At 59.2% G+C, this 27,749-nt stretch overlaps 1 protein-coding gene across 2 annotated transcripts; it reads right to left on the bottom strand.

Annotated features, from left to right (window-relative positions):
* Positions 1-793: 793 nt before the first annotated feature.
* On the bottom strand, positions 794-26,671 carry LIMK1 (LIM domain kinase 1). 2 transcript variants are annotated; one of them, XM_078440334.2, is made up of 16 exons: positions 26,382-26,671; positions 24,591-24,687; positions 18,549-18,687; positions 18,151-18,260; positions 16,900-17,106; positions 11,384-11,489; positions 11,101-11,267; positions 9,958-10,141; positions 9,122-9,208; positions 8,695-8,826; positions 7,272-7,331; positions 6,953-7,018; positions 4,117-4,273; positions 2,594-2,649; positions 2,233-2,390; positions 794-2,123 (listed from the first exon to the last, which is right to left on the bottom strand). In XM_078440334.2, exons 1-16 carry the CDS (start codon positions 26,434-26,436, stop codon positions 1,961-1,963), a joined length of 1,944 nt encoding a protein of 647 aa, XP_078296460.1. In that variant the 5' UTR covers positions 26,437-26,671; the 3' UTR covers positions 794-1,960. The 2 variants fall into 2 exon arrangements, with proteins under 2 accessions (XP_078296460.1, XP_078296461.1); XM_078440335.2 differs by lacking the exons at positions 24,591-24,687; positions 26,382-26,671 and adding an exon at positions 21,964-22,087.
* Positions 26,672-27,749: the final 1,078 nt, after the last annotated feature.

Below are 27,749 nucleotides of genomic sequence, written 5' to 3'. Positions count from 1 at the left end.
CACGAGCGATTACTGTTCTTCTGGGCCACTGAGTTTAAACGCTGCTTTGCTATGCCAACACTCGATCACTAAAGTAACCCCTCTTGCCCTAAGGGCCCCTGCCAGGGGGTGGTAGCTGCTTTCCAAAGTTCACCATCTCTGGGTCATCACAGTATCTACTTTTTGCCCTTCCGCTGTCTTTCGACCACTATATAAGCAGTTCCCTGGATGGGGGTGCCTGGGTGGCTCAGTTGGTTAAGTGTCCGACTCTTGATTTCGGCTCAGGTCATGATCTCATGATTCCTGAGATCGAGCCCCTGCTTGGGATTCTCTCTGCCCCTCCCCGGCTTGTGCACATGCTCTCTCTCAAAAATAAATATTAAAAAAAAAAAAAAAAAAAAAAAGCAAAATAATTCCCAGGGTTAAGTGCCCTCTATTTGAAAAAGCTAGTGTGGTTTTCCTGATGGGATCCCTTAAGGTTTAGAAAGAAGAAAACATTAAATGAAAGCAATACATTCCATAGTATCTCATCCGGCCAGGCCTCCACTGCTGCCCTGTGCCTGGCCCTCCTGCTCGTCCCCACCTGCCTGTCCCCACGTGCCCCTGTCCCTCCTGCCCGTCCCCACCTGCCCCTGTCCCTCCTGCCCGTCCCCACCTGCTCCTGTCCCTCCTGCCCGTCCCCACCTGCCCGTCCCTCCTGCCCGTCCCCACCTGCCCCCGACTCTCATCTTCCCACCAGACTCCTAGTCACGAAATTCTGTTCTTGTCCTATTTCCTCGGAGCCCCAGACACACATGGCAACTTGGAACCCGGATGGGGAGTATGGAATTTATTTTATTGTTCTGGGTCTGGGTTTTGTTCCTTAGACATCACGATTCCTGGACGGCGGGGACGTGTCCCACCCCCTGGACTCGCGGTCCCATGGGCCTGTTCGGATTGTTTTCCAGTTTCAAAGTGCACTGAGAAGGCTTCACAGTTTTAATACTTCCTAGATGCTCAACTGAGGCAAAGTGACAAAATGGCCCCCCCACCCCCGCCCGCCAGAAAAATAAAACCCCAAGCCCCCCGGCAGCAGCTGCTGCAGCCGTATGAAAAATAATACAAACTCTTCTTAAAAAATAGATTACACAGGAAGAACCCAGAGGACTGAGGGCCGTGGGGAGGGCAGGGAGCCTGGGGAGAAGCCCGGAGGGGCACGGAGATGAACTGCAGGGGTCGGGCTGCTGGGGGACGCCTGCCTCGTCCGCTCTGCCCAGCGTCCCTCTGCGGCTCCTCCCAGCAGCTCTGACCCAGGGACCCAACTACTCCCCTTCTCCCTCAGTGGGCCCGCCCTTCACCCTGAGGCCTGGTACCTGCTTCTCACTAAAGTGGCTTCAATAAAGAAATGAAAAGATCCAGAGCAAGAGAGGCCTGCTGCTTAGCCCCCAGGGAATTCCACCCTGCAGGAGCTGACCTCTCCCTGTTTTGGGGTTCGGGCAATTATCGATACCTGCTGCTACCGAGACACCCCACCCCCCGGGAGGTGAAGGACCCCAGGGGCTTGGCCTCGCCCTCGTTCCGCGCCCTCCCACATCCCCGGCCGTTACCGGGCCCGGTCTGAGGCCGTCTGCCAGCCCAGCCTCGGAGTAGCTGCGGACAGGTGGGGTGTGCGCAGGGCGGCCGGGGGCGATGGGGTGCGGGATGGGTCCTCCGGCTCATGCAAAGAGAAGCGAGAGGGGGCGGCCCCACCAACACAGAGGTAAGGCAGGGTGAGGTGACGGTGTGTGTGCAGCCAGGCCAGCGCCGGGGTCGGGGGCAGAGACGGGACAAAGGGGCCGCGGCCCGCAGGGTAGGAGAAGGCAAGTCGGGGCCCGGCGCCGGGGAGGAGCCTGCCTGCCTGCTGCCCAGCTGAGGGCTCCGTAGCCGGCTGCCGCCCGCAGAGGAGTCTGGTGCTGGGTGGATTCTCTGCAGGCGGGGACGGGGGCAGCTGGGCGGGCCGGGGTCAGTCGGGGACCTCGGGGTGGGCAGGCAGTCCACTCTCGCCACGCCGGTAGGTCTCCCAGAAGCCCCGGTCCAGCTGCTCCAGCTGCGGGCCCAGTGGCAGGTGGCCGGCCAAGTGCATGCGGAGGGTCTCCAGCCATTGTTCCAGCTTCACGAAGGAGGGTCTGGGGTGACAGGTGGGCGGGATGGTGGGTTCTGTGCTGCCGGGGGGGGGGGGGGGGGGTGGCCCCACCCCTAAGGATTGCTCCGGGCTGAGCCCCCGGCCCCACTTACCTCTTCTCGGGGTCCAGATCACAGCAGCGCACGGTAATGGGGAAGAAGCTCGGCGGGCAGTTTGGGGGGCAATAGCGGTCCAGGAAGCCTCGCACGTTGAGGCCAAAGTCCATGGTGCGGGGTAGGTAGTCAGGGTCAGCGTTCACCCGCCCGATGATCTGTCCAGCACAAGGCCCAGCGGTTACCCGCGGTGGGGGTGGGGGGCCGCTGGGACTGACGCCAACCAGGTGGGTTTGAGGGCAGGTCACACTTGGTCTGGGGCCAGGCTGACCACTGCACCGCCCCCCCCCCCACCCCCCACAAGCTTGCAGGTTCCCAGGAGCCCCAAGCCCGAGGCCAACCGCCACCCACCCCCACCTACCTCGCACAGGACGATTCCAAAGGAAAACACATCCACCTTCTCATCGTAGCTGCGGCCTGGATGGAGAGATCGGCTGTCAGCAGGTGAGGCTGGGTTGGGGGCCAGCAGGGCGGGACCAGGAGAAAGAAGCGAGCGACTGGACTGCCGTGGGACCAGGGCTTAGGTCCCTGTGTTCCCGCCCCTGCCAGGTCTGAGCAGACCTCTGCGGGGTGAGGATGACAGCCCTGCCTGGGGGGGTGGTTCCAGGCCCAGCTCAGCCACCCACCAGCTGTGTGACTCTGGACAAGTCATGGACCACACGGTGACCCCCAAAACTACCCATGTCAAACCCCTGGAACCTGTGACCATTACTTCACTGGAAAAAAGGTCTTTGCAAATATGGTCATTAAAAGGATCTTGAGATGAGATAATCCTGGATCATCCGGGGGCGGCCTCTAGGTACCGTTGCAAACATCCTAAGAGAGACTGAGGAGGACGACACACAGGGAGAGGCGGCCGTGGCCACGAGCCCGGGAATGCCAGGGCAGCCACCAGAAGCCAGAAGCCACAAGGAGTGGGTGCTCCCCGGAAAGCCCTGGAGGGAGCGGGGCTCTCCTGGATTGCAGACTTCTGGCTTCCAGAACTACAAGGGAATAAATGTCTGTTGTTTTAAACCACCCGGTTTGTAGTAATTTGTTAACAGCACTCCCAGGAGCTGATACAGACTCTCTGGGCCTCAGTTTCCTTGGCTGTAGCGGCGGGTGGGGGGTGGGGGGTGATACATGTAACCTCATGATGTTAAAAGCAGCCAGTACAGCCGCCCTCATGTGTCAGATGTGGCAGGCCCTCACAGCAAACCCTTAAAGGTAGGGATTTAGCCCCCTTCTGCAGGTTAAGTTACTGGGTGGGGGGGATATGGAGGGCTATGTTAACTCTGGTCAGTGCTGGCACCGAGATGCCCCCGGCTCTGCCTGCCCTCTGTCTGAATGTCACCTGCCCGTGTTGGGTGTCACCTGGGGTGTCGTATGTAGTCATCATGTGACAGGCCCGATAAAAAAGAAACCGAGCGGGAAAGAGGCCCCGGGTGGGCCAGGCTGTCCGCCACCTGATCCCTGGGCCCTGAGAAGATGTCACTTTGCAGGGGACATGCTGGCGTGACTGAGTTAAGGATCTGGAGATGGGGAGAGGACCTGCGATACAACCGCAAAAGGTCCTCAGGAGGGAGGCAGGCACGGAAGGAGACTGGGCAACGGACACAGACGTCCGACAAGGTGCCAGGGCCCCGGCCTCTGATGGAGCCAGGCAGCCTTTAGAAGCTGGAGAGAAAGCGGGACCTCCCCCACCCCGGTTGACCCCTGACTTCAGGCCAGTGACGTGGACACTGGACTTGCCACCTCCAGGACTCTGTGATAAGCGGGTGGCGTGCGGGACAGTGGCACGGGAAACGAGTTGCGGGACCCAGGGAGGAGGCTGGGGGGGAGGGGGGGCTGGGCAGCGGGGGCTGCAGCCCCGCCTGGGACCCCCGGCCCGGGGGGCCCACTCACCGTTGATCATCTCGGGCGCCATCCAGTACGGGTTGCCCACCACCGTGTAGCGCTTTTTGCGGTCTGGCTTCTTGAGGCTTCGCAGGTCTTCGGGCTGTGTCTTCTCTTCCACCATGAGCCGTGCCAGCCCAAAGTCGGCCACCACCACGTTCTTGTTCTGGGGTGACCACGAAGCAGGGCCGCACTGAGAGGGGCTCCTGGCAGCACATGCCCGCCCCACTCCTAGTCCGGACGGTTCCACAGACAGCCCGGAGGACACGCCCCTGACACCCCGGGGCCCGTGAGTAGTGCTCTGTGTGCCCCATCAGGGCACCAGGGCTGCCTTGCTGTGCCAGGGAGGGAGTAATTCTAATTCAAGACCCGGGTCCTGTGCTTGGCACGTGACAGCTGTGTCTCTTCCTCCTCCAACAGTCTGGGGGGGGGGGGTGTTATTTTTATCCCCACTTTACACACGAGGTTACTCAGGCCCAGAGAGGTTAAGACAGTTGCCCGAGGCCATCCAGCCGGTCGGCTTTACTGTTTTAGGTTTGTAGGAGTACAGATGTCAACCCCTGTGTCCACCCAGCAAGGGACAGACAGGCTGCCCTGGGTCACCGGTGCCAAGCCAGGGGCCTGGAGAGGTCTCTATAGGTCCGGCAGCCAGGTCTCTTAGACGTGGCGTCCAGGGTCCTGGAAGTCCGGACTGTGTGTGCCAGCCCCAGGATGGACCACTGGGCACGGACACAGAGGCCGTGTGTGACAGGCCAAGGGGGCAGGGGCCCAGCCAGGGGGGGTTAGGACCAGGCTCAGTCCACAGGGAAGGACTCTGCTGTTTCTGCAATGCCAATGTGGACAGTTGCCTGCAGAAGACTCTGCAGAGACGGCAGACAGGGGAGGGGCCGAGCTCGCACAGTGTCCACCAGGATCGTTCAAGTGCTGGTCCCTCTCAGGACCTGCGCTTCTGAAGACTCCCCCGGGGTCCGATGGTACACAGCCCCCAGACCCTGCTGTGGGAAACAGCTCCAGGGAAACCAGCAAGGGTGACCACTGGATTCTTAGAGGCCCCAAACGATAGGTGAAAGTTCTGGTTTGTGTACACATGGATTCTTGGGATGGGGAGCTCACAGCGCTCATCAGATTCACAGGGGATGGCCCCCGCTGTGGGGTCCAAGCTGGGACAGGCCGCCCCTCCTCGCCCTGCACACCCGCCTGGCTCAGCCCTGCAGTAACACCCATCACCAGCAGGGGCGGCCGGAGCAGGCTCCCTGGGAGGCCGACGGAGCCCGCCTTGCCCACCTCTCTCGTGTGTTCACTGCCCACAGCTCTCGGAGGCCCAGAGTCCCCCAGAGCCTCCCGGAAATCCCCAGAGGGCTTAGACCACCACCTCCCCCACTCTATAGTGACCAACTCATTGCTCCCTAAATGTCGTATCACCAGCCCTTTGCACGCGCTTTTCCCACCACCCGAAACACTTCTTGTACTGAATTCACTTGGCAAACGTCTGCCTGGAGGACTTTTGCAGATGCTACCAGTTAAGATGAGGTTCTACTGGATTAGGGTGAGTCCGAAATCCAGTGTCTGGTGCCTTTATAAGAAGGGGACAGGGGCACCTGGGTGGCTCAGTCGGTCGGGCGTCCGACTTCGGCTCGGGTCATGATCTCGCGGTTCATGAGTCTGAGCCCTGCGTCGGGCCCTGTGCTGACAGCTCGGAGCCTGGAGCCCGCTTTGGGTCCTGTCTCTCCCTCGCTCTCTGCCCCTCCCCCACTCGGGCTCGGTCTCTGTCTCGCTCTCAAAAATAAACATAAAAAAAAAAAGAAGAGGACACACAGACACACAGAGGGGAGAACGCTGTGTCAAGACCCAGGCAGAGACCGCAGTGATGTGGTTACAGGCCAAGGAGCGCCAGGGATCGCCGGCCGCCTCCAGAGCCTGGGGGAGAGCGCAGGACAGGCTCCCCCTCACAGCCTCTAGGAGGAGCCAGGCTTCTCAACACCTTGATTTTGGACTGTTTGTTTTGCTTCCTGCCCCCTGCGAATACATTTCCGTTATTCCAGGGCGCCCGGTCTGTGGTTCTGTTACGGCAGCGACGAAACCAGGGCATTGCCTCTCCGGTGGGGCATGGTCAGCCGCCCCTTCCTCTGCCTTCTGTGGACAGTCCACGGTCCCCCTCCATCCCCCACCTCAGGCTACCCCCACACTTTTTTTTTTTTAGGTTTACGTACTGATTTATTTTGAGAGAGAGACACAGAGCACATGAGCCGACGAGGGGCAGAGAGAGGGAGAGAGAGAGAATCCCAAGCAGCCTCTGCACTGTCAGCTCAGAGCCTGACAAGGGGCTCGAACTCATGAACCGTGAGATCACGACCTGAGCCGAAACCAAGAGTCGGACTCTCAACCCACTGAGCCACCCAGGCGCCCCCCCCCCCACTCCCCTACTTAAGTGTGTCCCCCAGAGCCTCTTTCCGAAGCCTGTCTTGACCTCCCCAGCCCGCGCGCCCAGGCCCTCCTCCAGACCTGCAGCTGTTGGCGTGGGCCTGGCCACTCTGCCGTGGGCTGTCCTGTCAATGCCACCTCGCTCACCGCCCGTTACAGTTTCCACACCACTCTCTCCTTTATCGATTTTTCCGAGCCTCCTAACGACCTGGGACCTGTTGATGGCTCAGAGCGCTGGAGCCACAATCCACGTGGATGGCGCAGCCGGCTCTGTCTGCCTCTTGGCCTGGCGCTGTTTCCGCCTGGGCCGAAGGAGGCGTGGGTCTGGGCAACCTAGGACCCCCGTCCGGGGCAGGCCACGAGGCCAGGAGTGGGCGGGCGGGGCTCCTGCAGTCTCCCTCCCTCCCCGGCCCGGGCTGCTCACCTCTCGGACCAGGCAGTTGTGGGAGTTGAGGTCCCGGTGGATGATGTTCATGGAGTGGAGGTAGGCCTGGGGGCAGGGGGCACAGAGGTCAGGAGGCAGCTGCGCCGAGGGACCCCAGCCCACCCCTGGCCCCCCAGAGGCTTCTACCTCCCCTCCTGCCTCAGGGACACTTCCCACCCTCAGCCGATCCCCCTGCTCTTTCTTGGCACTTCCTGATGGCTTCTGTCTCTCAGTGCCTTCTAAGGTTTAAGGTCAGCAGGACAGAATCCTTTCATCGGTGGGGTCAGATCACCCAGCCGCACCCCCGGAGCCTACTCACCATCCCTGAAGCGATATCCTTGGCAAAGCTCACTCTCTGACTCCACGGGTACTGGCTGTCCTGCGGGGGGCGTGGGGAGAGAAGGGCCAGCGTGGACCAACGGGGCCACAGTGGCAGGACAGTTGGGTGAGAGGGAAGCCAAGGCAGCAAGTGTCTCGGAGAGTCCAATGACCCCCCCCCCCCACTTTCTTTTGCACCCACCTTTGTCTGCTTCTAAAGGGTGTGGGGGAATAACTCAAAAACACCACTTTCCAGTATGTGTTTTCAAACGCAAAGTGGGGGACACTCCTCTGTAACTCCTGAGCCAGCTCTTCGCGGGGAAAAAAAAACTCTATGTTCGACACAATCCCATGCCTTCGGGTTTTTAGGAAATCTGAACCTACTTTCCCGTGCAGGCAGAGAGGGATGGGCCCCGCGAGATCGCCTGCAGAGTGCCAGCAAGTAGGGCTTTGGGCTCAAATCATCTGGGAAACGCCGGGTTCTCACACCCCAGCCCCCTACAGAGATCAAGTTGGGGGGAGGTAAGGACATGAGAGCGTAATCAAGACCCAGAGTGCAGCAAGGAAGCCCAAGTGGGTGGAGGCTGTGATTCCAGATTGTACTTGACCACAGAATCCTTTCTGAGAACTCACACCTGTTACAGGCCTGCAGGGACCACAGCCTGGGGCAATGAGGAGTCTGCAGGTGCAGGAGGGGGTCAGGACCTCTTGGTGTCCGGGTGATGCCCAGGTGGGGACCCCCGGGGCACTGTGCGAGAGCACCAGAGCGTTAGAAGCTTCTCTCCAAATACTTTCCCAGTTGGGATTTGCAATTTCATCCAAGCCCTTAAAGAAAGTTCTGAATTTTCGGGTGCCTGGGTGGCTCAGTTGGTTAAGCACCCAACTTCAGCTCAGGTCATGATCTCATGCCTCGTGAGTTCAAGCCCCACATCGAGCTCTGTGCTGACAGCTCAGAGCCTGGAGCCTGCCTCGGATTCTGTGTCTCCCCCTCCCCTGCTTGTGCTCTGCCTCTTGAATTAAAAAATTAAAAAAAAAAAAAAGAAAGTTCTGAATTTTACAGAACATAGTAAATAGTAAATATGATTTGGTTTCTCTACAAGCAAAACAAAGGCCCACAGGGGAGAGGTAACAAGGTGCCCCTCCTCAGGTGTTCAGCCCTGGGGCAGGCGAGGCTGGGTCTGGCTGCTCTGGGGCGGGGCAGGGCGGCTGCCCCGAAACAGCCTGTGTGTCCCCTCAGCCAAGCTGCCACCCTCTCTGCACCTCGCTCCCCGTCTGATTCGGATTCAGGGTCTGGAGGGCCTTGGAGACCAGAGGCCAACCCCACCGGAGAGCTGAGGAGGCCCAGAGGGCAGCTGCCCCCCCGGGGCCTGTGGCGCTGGCTGTGGGGCCGGGGCGACAGGTGTGGGCCCTGCCCACGCACTCACCATGCTCTTGATGATGCCACGGAGGGTGCCCCCCTTGATGTACTCAGTGATGAAGTTGAGTCTCTTGTCCTTATAGAGCACGCCGATGAACTTGAGCACGTTGGGGTGCTCCAGGCATCGCATGACCTTCACCTGGCGGGGTGAAGGCAGGCTGGGCCTGGGGCTCTGCCCAAGTCTCTCTCTTCCCCTGCTGCCCCGCCAGAGATCGCAGCTGGTTCCCCAAGGTGCCCGTGTGGCCCCTGCCACCCTCCAGGATGCCCGGGCCCCCCTCCCCCTCCTGCCGGGATACTTTCTCTTCTTTTGGTGTGTGGGTGGAGCATCACATCCTCCCGGAACCCCGGGCCACCCCTGTCAGTGGAGAAGGGGCGGGGGCCATGGGATGTCCCAGGAGTCTGGTGAAGGGGAGGGTGCAGTTCTGCTCACTGACCTCCTTGAGGAATGTCCTCTGGGTCTCTTCGTCAAACCGGATCAGCTCCTTCATCACCATCACCTCGCCCGTCTCCCTGTGCGTCACCTGCGTGGGGACACAGAGGCACGGAGCCTGGGTACCGACGGAGGCCCCAGCCCCACCCCCAGAACCGCAAGGGGGACGGGCAGATGGCTTCAAACTCTTCACAGACATTTCGTGTGGTGCCTCATCAATTCCCTTACAGACGAGGACACAGACACTCCGCAGGTTTCCTGACAGTGGCCAAGGGCACCCAGCAGGACGGAGGGGGTGGCTGGGTCTTGGGGGCCAGGACCGCCTGACTCAGAGGCTAGCTCTTTCCTCTGCTCTGCCGGGCTGCTTCCTGGAGGTCAGATGGGACTTCTCCCCTGGGAAGGGGACCAGGGACAGGGCCTCGCCGGCACCTTCTGTATAATCCTGAACCTTCCAGCCTGGTGACAGCCAGGTGACCTCAGAGCCAAGGAGGGGCTTGTGTCTCTACTGGGGGAGCATGTGAAGGGGTGAGCAGCATAGAGGCCGTGAGGGGTTGGCTTCAGGCTCAGTACAGGGCCCCGGGGAAGGAGCTTTCTGGGTCAGCCCGGGTTGCCCTCCCACCCACTACCATATCCCCCACATAACGTTCTGGGTCTCTCTGTAGTGGGTTCCCTCCTCTAACTGACTCAGGGAGGTCCAGGGGGAGGAAAGTACCGGCCAGGAAGTCTGGAAGCCCGGTACCCCTTCCACTGTGGATTCCTGCAGGCGGGACTGATGGGTCTCACCTGGCCTGTCCCCCATTCCCACCTCTGGCCCCGCCCCTGCCCAGGCCCACCCTGTACCTTGATGGCCTGGCCGAAGCAGCCTTTGCCCAACACCTCCCCGTGGATGAGGTCCGACGGCCGGAAGATTCGGTGCGGCCGGCAGACCACACGGAGGGATTCAGAGCGACCCAGGTCCTTGCGCTGGGAGGCTGGGGAGCCCAGGGAGCCAGCACCTGGGGACCTGTCGATGCTGTAGCTCCTCCTGAGGAGGCACACACGGGGCTCGGTGTCACCGGGGCAGGTGGGCACTGGGCCTCGGTCCTGTCCCCTTCCTCCTGCCTGCCACGCTCCCATCCGTGCCAGTCCATGTACCTCCACCCCAGTCCGGGAGAAGGTGGCACAGGGCCGCTCTCCTGGGCGGTCAGAAGGCTCATGCCCCATCCAGCACCCAGACTAGACTAGACCTCTATCCTGGGCCTGCTGTCCTGCAGGTGCCCTTGGTGGGACCATTTGTCCTTGGTCTACTCTGGCTGGTGGCCCTGGGGCAGATGCTTTGTCTCCCAGCATCTGAGTGCCGGGCCTTGGGGTGCAGAGGCAGACAACCTATCCAGGATGCCCTTAACCCTGCCATGTGGGTGGCTCCACAGGGTAGCGTGAGCTCTAGACACACGCACGCAAGGAGGAAATACGTGCCTTCGACACCATTAGCTCTTAAACATTGTCACCCCAGAAGATATGCCCCCCCCAAAACCTTTGCCAGGAGTCCTGAGCAGGACCCAAGGTAAGTGGAGTGAGGACCAGGCTGCCTCTGGGTTTCTTTCTTGTGTCTCCCCTCCCTTCAAGAGGGTATGGGGCCCTTGGCACCTCCCGCCTGGGCCCCCGCAATGGCCCGCAAGCCACCTCTGGCCTTGGGCACCCTTGTGCACGGGGGCCCGTGCCTCCCCGACCGCACTCGATGCTCCCGTCATCCTGAGCTACCTGCCTGCTGTTCCACCCTGGAAGTGCTGTGGGACCCCCCGGCTGGGGCAGCTGCACCCCTGCTTTCCTACCTCTCACAGACCTTTCTTTCTCATCCCTCCGCACCCCTTGCTGGCCTGCTTTTTTGCGGGCCTGCCTCCCCCATCAGACTGGGAGCTCCCAGAGGGCAGGAACCAGGTCTCATCCCCGAGGCCCAGCGTCTGTGAAAGTACCTAGATGTGACAAGGCACGGGACTGACTTACAGGACGGGCTTCTGCCGGGAAGAGCTGCCCACCTCCCCGCTGGGAGTGTGGATCGGAGAGCCCAGGGGGCTGGGCTCAGGCCCTGGCCCATGGCCCAGCGTGTCGTGTGGGTCATGCTCAAGAGTTAGCTGGAGCAGGCGGCTGGTTTCCTGGATCAGAAGATCAATCTGGGGAGAGCAGGCGTGCGGACAGGTGAGTCAGAGGTGGTGCAGGTGGAGCTGGGGGAGGAGTCAGGCATGAATGCACCACCTCCAATTCTGCTCACCAGACTCAGGGCCCATACCTCATCCAGGGGCACGTTGCGGATGGGCGTGCCATTGATTTCCAGGATCCGGTCTCCGACGTGGATGGAATTCTTCACATCTGGGCTCATGCAGCCTGGGTCCACTCTGTGGGCATAGAGTAGTGGTCAGCCAGACCCCTGCCTGCCTGTCCCCTGGAGCCTGGATGGGAAACCAAGCCCAAGGGGATCAGACTGGGGTAAAGAGGCAAATTAACTCTATTTTGCGTGATTGATAGATGGCAACTGCCTAGAATTTGGAGTTCTGGTTTGATGGGGAAGAACTCTATAATCGATTACTAATGTCTGCTGTGGGTGTGAAATTGGAGAAAAGCCCATCTATACTGGATGCACAGAGGCTCCCATTCAACAAGGTGCTGTCTCTGCCATGGAGGACAGACAGATCCTTCCAGCTGCCTGGTATGCTTCCGGCAGATACGCATCATCTCGTGAGAGGAGTCCGAAGAGAGTCTGGATCCCCTGGATTCCTGATTCCCAAACTTGCCATGCAAGATGAGGCTAAGGCTTCCACTTCTCCAGAATCAGCAGCTGGGTGGAGATAGGATGACACCCAAAATCTAGCTCACAGAACGGCCGTTTTGCCAAATATACTTTGCTGCCGCTTCTTTTTTTTAATGTTTATTTATTTTTGACGGAGAGAGCGTGAGCTGGGGAGGGACAGAGAGAGAGGGAGACACGGAATCCAAAGCAGGCTCCAAGCTGTCAGCACAGAGCCAGATGCGGGGCTCGAACCCACAAACCATGGGATCATGACCCGAGCCAAAGTTGGACGCTTAACAGACTGAACCACCAAGGTACCCCTATACTTGCTTTTTTTAACTCCTTGGTCACCGTGTTTTCATTTTGTCTTCATGAAGGCTTTTTAAAGGAATGTTTACTGTGTCTCTGTCCTGAGATAGGGAAGGGGTAGGGAGCAGAATGGAGACTGGGAACTTTAAGAAAAAGGTTCATATGGGATGCCTGGGTGGCTCAGTCGGTTGGGCGTCCAAGTTTGGCTCAGGTCGTGATCTCACGGCTCATGAGTTTGAGCTCTGCGTGGGGGCTCTGTGCTGACAGCTCAGAGCCTGGAGCCTGCTTCGGATTCTGTGTCTCCCTCTCTCTCTGCCCCTCCCCGCTCAAGCTCTGTCTCTCTCAAAAATAAATAAACATTAAAAAAAAAAAAAAAAAAGGAAAAAGGTAATAAATGCAAAAGGAAGAACGGAGTTAGAATATCGCCATGGTGTAGTCGTCACAGTAATAATTGATACAGATAAGAATCCTCTGTGGATGTTAAAACCATTCGGGGAAAGGCTGGTGGGGACAGGATATTCACAGAACCAAATCTCACAAATAACTTACTGATTGTGTTACAAAGGGACAAAAAATCCTGGGCAGTAGACAGCAGACTGTATTTTACCCAAGTAATCAAAGGTGACATCTCCCAGCAAAGGGCTTTATTGGCAATGTGGGTCTGGTGGGAAGATCCAAGAAGGACACAGAGTCACTAATGCAGTTACCAGGTCAAAATGCATAACCTAAATCGAACAAAGGGGACACAGCAGCCCAAATTGAACGGAGGGGTATTCGACTTGGCAATCGGCTGGGATTCTTCATAAATGTCAAGGTCATGAGGACAAGAAAAAGCCGAGGAACTGTCACAGAGTCAAACAGACTGAAGGGACGTGAGGGTTCAATGCACTGTATGGTCATGGGTTGGATCCTGGGTCTAGGGAAATTGCTATAACGGCTGGCGTTGAGAAAATTGGCAGAATTTGAACGTGGACTTAAGATTGGGTGAAAGTGTCACGTCAGTGTTCAATTTCCTAAACCTCATAATTGCACCCTAAGACACAATTGATAATTATGGAAGAGGATGATCTTGTTTTTAGGAGAAGGTATAAAGTATTTGGTGGGAAGGAAGGGTCACTAACGCCTGCTATCTACTCTCAAGTGATTTAGTAAATAATAGCAATATGTACCTATGTGTATATATAAATATGAATAAGTCATACAAACATACACATAAACACACACATATAGGTAGGAGACACACATAACCTAAATGTGGCAAAAAAACCCGTTAAAACTGGTGAACACAGAAGGAGGTGGAGGTATTCAATGTACTTATCTGTTAAATTTGCTGTAAATTTGAAAATTTCGTGACAAAAAGTTGAAAAATAGTGAATATATTTCATTGCAACAGGCTTCTTGTGGCTCTTAGAAGCATATTCCTTGGGGTGCCTGAGTGGCTCAGTCGGTTCAGTGTCCGACTTCAGCTCAGGTTGTGATCTTGCAGTTTGTGAGCTCGAGCCCCGCATCGGGCTCTGTGCTGACAGCTCGGAGCCTGGAGCCTGCCTCGGATTCTGTGTGTGTCTCTCTCTCTCTGCCCCTCCCCCACTCAGGCTCTGTCTCTCTGTCTCTCTTAAAAATAGGTGAACGTTAAAAAAAAAAAAAAGGGGTATATTCCTTAGCCTCTTGTCATCCCTCAGTCTCCTGCGAGGGCGGTGGGGGGGCCGGGGCACAGATAAATTAAGCTTTCCTTAAAATGCTTAGAAAAAAACAAAAAGAAAAGCAGTCCACTGATTCGTTTAGAACCAACAAGTAAATCCGGTGAGCAGACTTCGGCGAGGCTGGGCGGCTTCTCAGAGGGGCACGGTCCCTGCCGACGCCGTTGGGAAAGCGGCTGCTGGCGGGCAAGAATGCTCATCCAGGGGCGCCTGGGTGGCGCAGTCGGTTAAGCGGCCGACTTCAGCCAGGTCACGATCTCGCGGTCCGTGAGTTCAAGCCCCGCGTCAGGCTCTGGGCTGATGGCTCGGAGCCTGGAGCCTGTTTCCGATTCTGTGTCTCCCTCTCTCTCTGCCCCTCCCCCGTTCATGCTCTGTCTCTCTCTGTCCCAAAAATAAATAAAAAATGTTGAAAAAAAAAAAAAAAAAAAAAAAGAATGCTCATCCAGCGAGGGATGCCGGGAGGAGGGGCTGCGGCTCCCGTTTCTAACATCCCGTCTGGTTTTGAGGGCCCAGCTGGTCTGGGAGTTCCCCACCTCTGCCCGGTCTGTCTGCCCGCTTGTGTAAACGAGACAGCTGCTGGCCTGGCTGGCGTGCAGGGCAGCAGAACAAGCCCAGTACCACCTCCCCTTCTGACCAGTGCCCAGCCCTGGTGCTGGGACCTGACAGCTGGTGAGAAGCGTTCGCCGGATCCAATGGAAGCTGGCACTCGGCTCCCACACCCACACAGGCGGACGTTACTTCTCAGGAGCCTGGGTGGCTCAGTCGGTGGAGCATCCGACGTTGGCTCAGGGCACGATCTGACGGTTCAGGAGTTCGAGCCCTCCATCGGGCTCTCTGCGGTCAGCATGGAGCCCCCTTCAGCCCCGCTGTCCCCTGCCCTCTCTGCCCTCCCCCACTCACTCTCTCAGTCTCTCTCAAAATAAATAAACTTAAAAAAATCATAAAACTACTTCCTCAAGGAGTCCATCAAAGCCCAGAAGAGACCTTAGAAGGCTCCAAGGTGTCCAACTGCCTCACTGTTCAAAGAACCCCAAAGCCCAGAGAGGAGAGCAGCATACTGTGTGGGCTCTTCAATCTGCATTCCTTCCTGCATTTCAGACTCTTTCTACATCCTTTAGAAGTTTCTTTATGGATGACCTATCCAAGTCTTGGTTTTGTCCACCTTACCGTGGTTTGTTTTTTTTAAGTTTGTATTTATTTATTTGAGAGAGAGAGCGCGTGCATGTGAGTGGGGAAGGGGCAGAGGGAGAGAATTCTAAGCAGCCTTGTTGGCACGGAGCCTGACGTGGGGCTTGAACCCACGAACCGTGAGATCATGACCTGAGCCAAAATCAAGAGTCGGACGCTCAACCGACTGAGTCATCCAGGCGCCCCACGCCTTAACGTGTTTTTATTTTTCCCTTTTGCTTGAAGGGTATTTTCCTCAAGGATAGCATCCTAGGTTGACGGTTATTTTTTGCTCAGTGCATTGAATACACATATCATTTTGCTGATTTTTAGCTTCTGTCGTTTCTGTTGAGAAATCAGCTGCCCTTTTTTGGAGGTAATCTATTTTCTGTGGCTGCTTTTAAGGACTTTTCTTTTGCCTTGGGTATAGCAGTTTCACTATGCGGGGTGGGTGACCCAAGGGTGGATATTTTATTTTGTTGTTTGGGATCTACTGGGCTTAAGTCTGTGATTTGGTGTCTGTCAGTTCTGGAATGTTCTCAGGCATCGGATCTTCAAATGCTGCCTCCCTCCTGCCATCTTATGCTTCTCCTGGGATGCCCAATGGATGTCCAGATCCTCACTCTGTCCTCCATGTGTCCTAACCCCTCTGTCACAGCTTTCATCCTTTTATTTCATTTCTAGGAGTTCCATTTGGTTCTTTTCCATATTTATCTGCTCCTTATTTTTTTTTAATGTTTATTTATTTTTGAGAGAAAGAGAGGGAGACATAGAATCTGAAGCAGGCTCCGGGCTCTGAGCTGTCAGCGCAGAGCCCGACATGGGGCTCGAACTCATAAACCACGGGATCATAACCTGAGCCGAAGTCGGACACTTAACCGACTGAACCATCTGGGCGCCCCCAAATTTCTCTGCTCTTTCCTCATTTTTTTCTAAACCTCTCTTATGATTAAAACACATTGAATAAAATTATTTTACATGGTTTCTGATCATTCCAGTATCTGGAGGTCTTGTGGGCCTGGTTCTATTTCCTGTTGTGTCTGCTGGGTCTCACAGTGCCTTGCTTCCTTACGCACTCGCTGAGTTTTGACTGAATCGCTTCCTTGGGACACTTAGCTCAGTCCACCCAATGAAAAGAGCTGCGTCTGATTCTACCAAGGAACACTGCCAGTTGGGAAGTACTTTAAACTTACAGTTGTGACTTCGTTTTTTTTTTTTTTTTTTTTTTTTTGAGCCACCCCGGCATAGGAATTTGTTTTGCAAACCTGTTTATAAATTCTCGGGGGAGATTCCCCCCTCCCCTTCCATTCAGCTCAGATCAGTTTATCCTACAGTTCCGGGAGTGAGGGGCTGATGGAAGGTGTGGACTGTTTCTCATTCATCCTCATCCAGAGAGCCCTTTGGGACCCCAGTCGAATGGAACAGGAGTTCTCTAGTTCCGCTGGCTTCCTCTACAGGTCAGGGCTTTGAGAGGCCCAGCCACAAAAGGACTTAAAGACAGAAGCTTAAGTTCACTCAATTTCCATTTGGCCTTAAGGCAAGGCTGTCTTCAGTGGTTCTGCTGACACTCCTGGGCTCCCTACTTGGCCCCGAGCTGCTTACTCCCCTCTTTCTTGTTGGGTTATACATGGACTCAAGAAGAAGTTTTCACTATTTTTCATCTAGCATCTGCCGTGGTTTTTAAAGGAAGGACCGGGCCAGGGACGAGGTACAGCAGATTGTCAGAGCTGGGTTCTGTCTGTGCCCAAATACTCACCCGCTCTCAGGGTGCCCTAGACTCCAGCCGCCCACCAAGAGCACCCATGGCCACAGCCAGACCGGCCGTGGCCTCGGCCAGCCACTCACCCCTGGACGCGGACGGTGTGGGAGTGCTCTGTGCTGCAGCCCGGCGGGCCGTGCGGGGGGTCGATGGAGACCGAGAGGCCACGTTTGCCATGAGCCGACGCTGGGATGGATACTAGGGTGACTGTGTGGGGCAGGCGGGAGCCGGGGGAGTCGGGCAGGATCTGCTCGATGACGGGGGTCACCACAGTCTGGTAGTAGCAGTGGCCGCTGCAAGGGACCCAAAGAGGGGGGAGAAAAGACTGTTAGGACAGTCCCCGGCGCCTTCTCTCCTCCCTGTGTCCCTTTATGGCTCCCCATGGCAAGAGGGGTCGTCGCTGCCTGATAGGACTGGGGCAGGAACCGGGATCAATCATTCTGGGCTTGTCCGCTCCTGACATGCTGTCAGCTGGCCAGGAAAAGGCCTGTAGACACATCCGGTTCAGGAGGAAGTCATTAAAAGTCCATCTGGGATTAAGCCATGCTGCCTGGGAATCCAGCTTGATCGGCAGTGGATGGTACAGAATTTGTCTGGTCTTTGTCCTGGCTCTCAACCCTTGGAATACGAACGTCCCCGAGACCACACCTGAGCTTTTGTTAACAGATGACTCAGGATGGGGGCTAGTCACCAGAAAGACCGGACCGGACCGTGTGATCAGAGGGTGGACCTGTGACCCAGCCTGACCTTGAAGGAGGCGGGGGAGGGGTGTCTGGAGAACCAGTTCAATCATGTGCCCAATGGTTCAATCAATAGCGCCCACACAATGAGGCCCTGATAAAAACTCCGGTGAGGCCAGGACAGGTTGGGGGTGTCACACGTCCTGATTCCAGGCGGGGTAGTGCACAGAAGCTCTGTCTTTGGGGCCCTCCAGACCTTGCTCTTTCCATCCTCTAGCTGGCTGGTCCTTATATAGAGGGATTTGTACCCTTTATAAAACGCCCTGGAATCCTAAGTACAGGGCTTTCCTGAGTTCTTGGAGCTGTGTAGAGAATCGTGAAACCTCCTCAGGGGTCGTGGGAACCTCTGAACTTGGAGCTGGGCAGTCTCGTTGGGGGACGGGCCTGAGCTTGCAGGGTCAGGGTCAGAACTGCACCTCAGTGACACATCAGCAAGAGCGATGTCTGCCGCGTTCTCCGTGGGACTCCTGGGTTGTTTCCCACGCACTCCTACCCCATGGCTCCTATTAACGACCCACCGTCCCACATGGGATGTGGAAGACCTGTCGGGGGGGGGGGGGGGGGTACCCCGGGCTTGGAGGGGACCAGGGCGCTCACCAGTACAGCTTGGAGTGCTCCACCAGCGTGTAGGTGTCCCCGTCACCGATGAAGGTCCCGCACGTGAGGCAGATGAAACACTCGGGGTGGTATTTCAGCTCCCCGGCCACCTGGCGGGGGGGGGGGGGGGGGGTGGCAGGGATGGCCCAGATCAGCTGCCCCTTCCCCCCCTGGCCTCCTCTCAGAACGGCCCCCAGACAAACTTTGGGGGCCCGGTTGGCCAGCTGCAGAATTCTGGTTCCGCAGACGGGCACACAGACCGAGGGGCTCAGAAGGCGGGGCGGGGAGGTCAAAACAGGCAAAAAGAACGAGAGGGAGGCTGGGGTAGGGAAACCCGTGAGGACACGCGCACGCGCACACACACTCACCAGGGGCGATGAGTAGGGGCGGGTGCTTACCATGACCAGCCCCTTGGTGATGTGCTCCGAGCACCCATGGCAGGACTCTCCATAGCGGGCCCAATAGTCCCTCTTGCAGAAGAGCTGCCCATCCTTCTCGTAGTACTGGTGCGAGAGAGAGGCACTGCACTCACAACACCTGGGGGGGGGGGGCACAGGGACTCAGTCTGGCCCACTGCACAGCTGGGCCTCGGCATAGTCTGTAAGCTGCCTCTGTAAGAATCAGAAAAAGGTGTGCCCCCCCCCCCCCCCGGCCCCTTACCCTCCTTGGGCAGAAAAAGCCTGCGCTGGGGCAGAGGGCTTAGCAGGTGGAGCCAGGGATGCCCCGGTCCCTCAGCTGGAAGCCTCTGTGCAGTGCACAGCCTGTACAACCACCCATGTACTTCTGCACCCGGAGCATCTGGCCGGGCTGCTAGCCCCAGGGTGAGAGATGCTCCTCACGTTTGAGCCCCTGTCCCTTGTCACGCAAGGAAGATGGCCCAGAGAAGGCAAATGACTTGCTCTTGGTCACCAGTCTGGTGGAGAGGGGAATGGAACCCGGGAGCCCAGGCCTCGGCAGGGTGGGGGTGGGGTGGCTGGACGAGTGCCAGCTGATACAAATGGCAGTGACCTGCTGGAGCTGTGGAGACCTACCAGATGCTGGCACCTTCCCACCGTCTTGGCGAAATGTACTCAATCCACACAGGCCACCATGAGAAAGGTTAGTTCTGGAGGCTCTAAACTGCCCTGGGCCACACGATGGGTGCCACAGACCCCGCAGAGCTACTCCCCGTTCCACGACCATATGAGGCAGACGTCTAGCTCAGCAGAACCAGCCAGGATCAGCGAAGACAGACAGAGGGTCTCCCTGTTTCCTAGCTATCAGATGCTGTAGTCACAAGAAGGGGGGGGCTCAACCAGAGCCCCAGTGCCCACACCTTCCCTCACAAGGGCCATGGCACCGTTGCAGAGACCGCCCAGATGTGCAGTCCTCAAGGTCAGGATCCCCCTGCAGCGTTGGGAGGGGCCATAGGGGAGGCCTGGTTGGGGCAGACGGAGAGAAATGATGCACCGGCTTCTATGTGTGATCCCACAGGCCAGGAGCTAGACCTACATGCCTGGCTGCCCTCCACCCAGGAGTGAGCTGGAGGGGGACCAGAGGCCAGGCTGGCAGGATGAGGAAGCGCAGGGTGCCCGGTGAGCCAGCGGGGGCAGGAGCCACACCTCGTTCTGAAGAGCCTGACTCAGGGTCCTGGGTGCACAGGTACGCCCGGGCCAGCATACACAAGGAGCAGAGAATCTGCCCGGCTCTGCTGCTGTTTGAGCACTCTGGGTCATGTGCCAAGGTCATGCAGGGACAGGGGAGGAGACTGTGAGCTCAAGCCCAGCAGGGAAACAATCCAGGAGAGCAGAGGAAAGACTGGGGCCTGAGTGAGACTGCCCAGTCCCCCAGGCAGCCAGGGAACCCTCAGCCTCTGCAGCAGGCATGCGGGAGATCTCACTGAGGGCACACGGATGCTCTTTAGGGAACTGGGAATGAAGAGGGAGAGGCCCGCAGGCAAGAGTGCTGGTGGGACACTGTCCCTTTAAGAGGATCCAGACAGTTCCCCATTGTCTGGGAGCCTGAGGGGAGGGGCGGGGGACCACAGCCAGTGGCTGAGGGTTGGGGAGAAGGCACGATAATGCCCGGCCCAGGTTCAGAAGCACAGGGGTGGGGGTGCATCCAGGAAGACGGGGAGTTCGATGAGCTCCCCCTACAAGAGGAGGGTGTGGGGGAGGGAGGGCCTCCGGAGACTGCTCTGGGATGTGAGACCAGGCAGCGGAAGCAACGCTGGCCCGGAGCCATGACGTCATTCTCAGCCCTTCCTGCCCAGCACTCCCAGGCCCCCAGCCCCAGGCGTCCTTAGGGCACGCATCTCACTGCGAGGTGGGCAAGGTGGGCGAAGGGGCAAGTAAGGCACTGGGCCCGGAGGGCGGCAGCCCAGGCTGAGGGGATCCCTGGTGCATGCCCCCAGGGGGCTGCAACCTAGCTGGAAGGCACAGAGGAGCGGGCTCTGCAAAGAGGCTGGCTGGTGTGCAAGCACCGTGACCTTGGGGAGGCTCCCCCACCTCCCACGCGTCCTGGGGCAATCAGTGAGTGATTCACTTTGCCCTTCCACCCACCGGACCAACCAGACCGCCCTCGAGTCACAGCAGTGTCACCACAGAAGTCTCCCCCTCACTCCTGGCTGCCAGCCTGCAGGAAGCAGGGCCTCGCCTGCCTCTGGGTGGGTGGGTGGGTGGGTGGGCTGGTGGGGGCTCGGGAGCAGCTGTCTTCCTATGGGGGAGAGAATGCTCTTCTCCAGCCTGCAAACTCCTACCCCTTCACTCCCGCACATTCATCACCGTAGCAGGCCTGGAAGACCCGGGTGGCGCTGACTCAGGGCTGGGTGAGTGCAGTCGGCTCCCTGGCCACCACTTCCTTGAAGTCTGCTCAGTCACCTGGAGGGGGTGCCTCCAAGCAGTCTGCACCTCCACCGGGCCTGTCTGCATCGCCAGCCTCCGTTGGCCCTACCAGTCTCTGCCATCAACCTGAGGGCTCTCTGAGGTCCCACGTCAGGCATCCACAAATGCTGGACCCCAGAGAGGTGAGCGGCTCCTGCTGGACGCTCCACCCGGAGCAGGTCTCATCCGCCAGCACCCTCAGAACTGCTCGAGGGCACCCGGGCGGGGTCTCTATCTCAGAGAGGGGATCTAGCCCAGACTCACCCAGCAGCTTGGTACCGGCACTCAGGGCCTCGGCGTACCTTTGTACGAGGAAGGCACATAGGAACCCCTGGCCCCTGTCCATCCCTTCACCCCTCAGGCCTCTGTCTGGGCCAAGAGCCAGAGGAGGAACGTGGGGTGGGCAGGCCTGGCTCTTAGGGGTGCCCCGCACGTGCTGCTGCCCCCAGCAAGGATGTCAAGACAGGAGTACCAGTACTGAGGATGTGCAGAGATGGCCGAAGGGCCAGAAAGAGGAGCTCCTGGAAGACGGTCTTTGCCCCAGTCCAAGGCACACTTCCCTGAGAGCAGGCACCTACAGAGCCAGGCTCGGGTGGGGAGGAGGACCCTGGGGAGGACACGGAGAGCTGCGCTGGGAGGCAAGGTCTGCAGCGACAGGTCCAGCCCTCCCAGGGACACTCTCGACCCAGGGCCACATCCCGCAGAAAGAGCCGCTGGAGGACCAGCTTCGCGGGGAGACTGGATCAAAGGACCAGAAGTCTCAGCAGCGGCCTGCTTCCCCCAGCAGGCGGCCAGACAGTGACCTAGAGGTTTCGGTTCTCGGTTCTCCTGCCCCACAGCCGGGTCCCAGGTAGGTCTGCCCCACCGTGGCCTCCGGGCCCGGGGCGGTTGGGGGGCGGGGGGCACACCCTGCCTAAGGTTTGGGACGGGTGGAGAGGGGCTCTGCACTCACTTGGCTCCTTTGAGGAAGCGGCTTCTTCTCAGGGCCAGCATCCTTTGCAGCAGGGGGCAGCGGGCTGCGCTGCGGTGGGGTGGGCCCAGCCAGCTGCTTCCCCATCCTACCCCAGGCCCTCAGGATTGGAGGCTGCAGAGGGTGGGGCTAGCTCGGCCACACAGCAGCGGGGACGATGCAGCAACACGGGTGAGCAGGACTTGGTCCGGGCCCACAACAGGAAGCAGCTGAGGGGCCTTCTGCCTGGGCTCCGCTGGCGGCTCGGGTGGCCCTCAGCCCTGCACACCTTAGGAAGCACCCTCTGTGCCCCTCGGCCTCTGCTTAGACAGAGGTACCGGAGGCTTGGGACTCTCTGGGGACAGGGACAAGCTCAAAGGCAGCTGTTCCTGCCGGTGCTGCTCCCAAGGGAACGGAGGTTGACTTCCACAGACAGTTTGTTCCCCTTGCCTGAAAGGTCCCCCGAAGCGGGGGAGACTGCCTCCCGGCCTGGGCTCTGAGCCCTGTGCCAGCTGTGGGCTCACCCCCGTTCGCCCAGGGCAGCCCTCCCCACCCCCCCCTGCCCCAGGCCTCCAGGGAGATGTCTCCAGAGCTACGGTGGCCCCCGGGGCTCGAGTGCCACGGGCTTCTGGGAAGGGACCTCACCAAGGCAGCAGCTGGACCAAAGCAGAGCTTGGACGACTCAGCCCGGCCATAACCCCCCGGGAGGTGGGAGAGCTAGAGCTGAGGAAGGAGCAGGTCCTGTGGTGACAGGGACCCCAGCGCTGATGCCAGAGGCATGCCGTATGCACTCACAACCCTCTCACCACAAGGCCTGGGGAGCCAGCGACTGCTGCCGGTGCACGACATGGACTGAGAGGCTCTTGGGGACAAGGCAAGTAGAGACCAGAAGCTGGCTGCTGGGTAGCCGTGGGGCGCGGGCAAGGAGCGAGTCCTGAGTGATTCCTCACTGTCACGGGGGTAAGGACGCTGCTGGCCTTGCTCAGATTTGGGGGCGGCTGGGCGGGGCACACACGGCTGGGCCAGGAGCACTTGTGGAAGCCAGCGTGTGGACGCTGTGGCTCCTACTGCCTGTGGACCCTCTCTCACTGCGGGAGCCTTCTCTGTGCCCCCATCACAGCCGGCTCAGTGGCACATGCCTTTTCCCTAGGGCCCTGACCTGGGGCCTTACCCCTCTCTTGGTTATGAAGGGCAGGAACCCGTCCTAAGCTAGGTTGATACATCCTGCCCCCCTCCTTCCCCGCTGTGGCTTCCGAGGCCCGGCCCTCCCCGGCCCTCCCCGGCCCTCCGGCATGACTCCCCAAATCCCACCTCCCTCCCCACCCCCAGCACAGGGGACCCCAAAGTTCTTCCTGATTTCTCTCAGCCCCATCCTGAATCCCACCCGTGACCGAGTGGTCTCAGACCACCACCCCAGCGCCAGGCAGGGCACTGCCACCCTGGATGGTCTGCTGCGTTTCAAATCAACCATGGCTGGGCACGGCTCATCACCCACCGGGCCCCAGCTTCACGAGAGCCAAGGGCCCACCATCCTTCCCAGCACTTGGGGCAAAAGCCCAGACTTTCAACTCCGATCTTAAGTACACATAGCCTTCTGTTGACTGGAAGCCTTACCCGTAATATAAGCGGTACAATTAACACAGATTCTGTATTTACGTGTACTATCTACCGTGGTCTTACAGAAAAGTAAGCTAGAGAAATGGTGGTGAAGAAAATCATTAAGAGGAGAAGATACATTTACGGTACGGCACCATGCAAATCTGCCTATTAAGTGGACCCCGCGCAGTTCAAACCCGTGTTGTTCAGAGTCAATGTAATGTTAAGAATGCCCAATAAATGCTGGCTGCTGGGACAGCCACTTGCCAATACTGTTCCTTCTACAGCTGAAATTCTCTCCATTTGTAGTCCCTGTCCTAGGTCAGCCCTTATGAGCTCGGATCCCTGAACTACCGTGACAGTTCCTTCTCTGCCAAGTCACCGCCATCTGCCCACTGGGATGGCACTTCCGCTCACGTCCCTCCCCTGCTTTCTGCAAACCCTCTCTGCTGGCTCCCTCTTGCCCTTGGAAGGTCCTTATCTTGGCCTTAGGGCTCTTTCGCAAATTGATCCCAACCTGGCCTCCTCCCCCTGCTCTTTTCCAACCAAATGAGCTATTGTTCCTGTCTGTGTCTGTCTCCGTGCTGGTGGCCGCCTTCCCTGAAGGCCTCGTAGTGGACTCCTGACTGGCGCACCCCCCCCCCCCCCCCCCCCCGCCCCAGTCTGGCGCCTGCCTCTCTTCTGGCCTCACTAGCCAGGGTGGACGCTGTGTGTCCCTTTCACTCACTGGCTGTGTGTGACTCTGGTCAAGAGAATTAACCTCCGTGTCCCCATTAATGGAGACGACACAATAGGTTAACTAGACAAAGTCCTTAGGAGGGTGCCTGGCCCTTACTAAATTAGAGAAAACGTTGGGTGCTGTTCTTAAAGAAAAATAAAACAAACCTTGTCAGAGGTTTCCACTGCCTAAAAGAAACCCCTTCAGCTGGTGGTCACAACAGAGACAGCACCAGAAGGAAGAGCCAGGTCTCCCAGATTGCTGACCCAGCCTCTCGTCTCTGGCAGGCCTTGCTTAGGGCCCCCTCCCCCCCTACCTGAAGCAGTCTGCGTGCCAGTCAGCATTCAGGGCCTGGAGGTACTGGCCATCATAGATCCTCTGGCCGCAGCTCGCACACACAGGCAACTCACTTCCTGCAAAGTGGACAGGGAGTCAGGAACCATTCTTCGGAGGCCCAGCCTGCCCTGCCCATCCCACGTGGACTTGCCCATCCCTGTGCACACACAGGCAGCGCCCAGGCACTGTGCCGAGCAGAAGGATAAAGGATGCAGGTCTGAGAGTCTTGCTGAGACTTTGGCTAAGTTGCTAGGCCTCTCTGGGCCTCGGTTTCCCTATCTGTAGACTCAAGAGGGGAATCAGATGTCCACCCTCCAGCAACAGCATTCTTCAACTTCAGCTACTGTCTGGCAAGGCCGATAGGGAGAAAGAAAGCAGCAGGATTTAGGGATAAGGCAGCAGGTAACTCTCTTGTCACAGCCCCTCTCCTCCCCTGCCTGCCCAGGAAGAGGAACCTTCAAAGAGTAAGGACTGGGCTGGTGCATCTGGGGCTGAAGCCGCTACAGAAGGAGAAAGGCAAGGAAGCCCAGAGGTGCTTCATGCTTAGTCTGAGCCTTGGCGATGCCCGGGCTTATGAGGGGCTGCCGGGGTCGCAGAGCTGGGCACTCCCCGACACCTGCTCTGAGGACGACTGGCACCTCTTTAAGCCCGCCACCAGGCATGCTTAGTCATCCTAGGGGCCTGGCATCCTTGGAGCTGGGTGGGCCCTGGCGAATCCCCCAAACCTGCCCCTCCCCATTGTACAGATGGGGAGACTGAGTCCTGGAGAGGGTAAGGCTTGCCTGGACATACAGTTAGGCTCCCAGGCCACAGCCTGTCCTTCCATGAGGACACAGGAACCTAAGACAGGGGTGACAGTGAGGTGGGCCCTTGCCCCACGTAGGCCTTCAAGGGCCTGGGACAGGGCTGGAGCGGGTTGACATAAACGGGACCTGCATTGGACCAGGTGAGCCTGTGTGATGGCTGTTGGCGGAACCCCGGGAAGGGGACCCCGGGGAGGGAGTCTCGGGGGTCTTTATACCCTAACTGTCCTGCAACCCAAGCCTTGGGCCTCCTGGTAAGGGGGAAGGGACTGAAAAGGAGGCTAGGATGAAAGTCATCCTCCCAGTCAAGACTGATGCAGGCATGGAGTTTGGTGCAGAGAGAGGAGGTGGGGGCCCCCAGGATACTGTCGACGGTTCCTTGGAGGAGGTATATTTCTGCTCTGCCCATCCGGGCCCACAACCACCAGTACCGGGGCGCCAATTACCCAGCCCCCAGTTGTCAAGACGGGGAAACTGAGGCCTGACACGTAGCGCCTGGCTCAAGGTCACGGAGCGGGGCGGGCAACTCGGACCCAGGGCTACGGCTTCCCCAGCACCTCTTTCTTCCCGGCCGGCTTAGAGACAGGATAAGGGGTGGCCCCAGTGCGAGCCCCGGGTGGGCAAGGCACGCGGATGGAGGCCGGGGCCGGGCGGGCAGCGCCTGGGACTCCTCCGGGGTGGTCTTCGGTCGGGGGATGGGGCAGGCGGGGATGAAAGGGAGGAGGGGCCCACCCCGCCGGGCCGAGGAGGGGGAAACAGGGTGGGAGCGTGTCAGGGAGGGGCCTGCGGGCTCGGGAAGGGCGAGCTCATCCCCGAGGAGGCAGGGGCGCGGCCTCGCAGCAGACCCGGCCTCCGCGGCCACCCGGCCCGGCCCCCTCCCGTGCCCCCGCTCGCCCGGCCGCCCCGACGCGGCGCCCCCGCCCGCCCGGCCCCCGGCGGGCGCCCGGCCCGGCCCGCACCCCGCGCACCTTCCTCTCCCATACGTTCTTCCCTCCAGGTGCAACAAAGTAGCGTCAACCTCATGCACTCGGCGGGGGGCGGGGCCCGGCGGGCTGGGGCTGGGGGCGGCCCGGGCCCCGCGAGCTCGCCCGCAGCCGCCGCCGCCGCCGCCGCCGCCGCCGGCCCGGGAGGCGGAGGCGGAGAGCGCGGGCCGGGCCGGAGTGGGCTCGGGGCTCGCGGCGCCGCCGCCGCCTCTCGGACACCGGCTCCGGCACCGGCTCCGCTCCGCGGCGGCCTGGGGAGGGAGCGGAGGGGCGGGCCGGGGCGGGGCCTGGAGCTGCGGCACGGGGGCGGGGCGGGGCGCGGGCGAGCGGCGGAACTGCCCTGCGCGGCCCCGCCCCGCGCCCTCGGCGGCGCCCCGCCCCGCCCTTTCATTCATCTTCCCCGGAGCGCCAAGCGCGTGCTGGGAGCCCCAAGGCTGAGACCCGTAAGGCGAGAACTGCGGCGTCGGAGGGGAAGCTCGGGTGCGGCATCCTAGAGGGATGCAGAGGCCCAGGGAAGGGGCCTCGGTTTCCCCGCGGAGAGCCCCACACATCCGAGCTGGCTGCAGGAGGCAGTGTGGACCCTGAGGACTGTGGCGGTCGCCTTGGGGACGGGCGCCGGTCTGGTCCTGCAGCGAGGGCAGGCCTCGGCGGGGGAAGCCGAGGGTCCACGTCTCAGGTCCTCACCGGCTAGGCAGGGGGCTAAAGGAGGAGGGTCTGGGGAGGAGTGAACCTCTGCCGGCTGTGACAGATGTGCTCAGGGGTTTGCTCTTCCCAGGGCTGGAGACCTGGAGCTGGCGCCGCCCTGCAGGGGGTGCAGGAGAGGACGCAGCTGAAACAGGGTTTGGGCTGAGCGAAGTGGCCGGAGCAGTTGGGCCGTCCCCAAAGCGCAGGCCCCCAGTCGAGCCCTGAAAAGGTGGACCGCGCTGCCTAGAAGTGGAGAATCGTAGAATACTGGACCTGGGGGAGGGGGCGCGACCCTTTGTCCCTTTAGCCCCATCCTCGCACTGCATCCCATTGCCGAGAAGCGGTGAGCGGAGAGCTTGAGCAACATGCCAGGTGCGCCCAGGGAACAAAGGGACAGAGCTGGCCAGACTTGGACTATAGATAGTCACGTCTGTGTAGGACTCTTCTAGCCAGGGCCCGCAGTCAATGGCCTGCAAGGCAAGGGCGCTCGCCCCCCCCCCCCCCCTTGCTAAACAGTTACCTGGGGGAGGGAAGAAAATATTAGAATTTTAATTTCTGATAAGAAAGAAGCTGGGCTTTTAAAAATACTTAATATTTAGATTGGTGTGAGAAGGCCACAGTACAGAGTCGACCTGTGCCTTGTTAGCTGAGTGGTTTTAACAAAACTAA

The sequence above is a fragment of the Panthera onca genome, chromosome E3 (genome assembly GCF_046562875.1).
Source record: "Panthera onca isolate mPanOnc1 chromosome E3, mPanOnc1 haplotype 2, whole genome shotgun sequence".
In the NCBI taxonomy this organism is placed as follows: Eukaryota; Metazoa; Chordata; class Mammalia; order Carnivora; family Felidae; genus Panthera; species Panthera onca.
Note: the sequence above shows the minus strand (reverse complement) of the source record. Positions and strands in the feature narration are given on the sequence as shown.

Excerpts from the sequence above, each read along its gene's own strand:
- LIMK1 (XM_078440334.2), bottom strand. The coding sequence starts at position 26,436 with ATGAGGTTGACGCTACTTTGTTGCACCTGGAGGGAAGAACGTATGGGA. Across the intron at positions 10,142-11,100 it reads TCCCGGCAGAAGCCCGTCCT|GAGGAGCTACAGCATCGACA; the intron begins GTAAGTCAGTCC and ends GTGCCTCCTCAG. Across the intron at positions 9,209-9,957 it reads GCTTCGGCCAGGCCATCAAG|GTGACGCACAGGGAGACGGG; the intron begins GTACAGGGTGGG and ends GTCCCCACGCAG.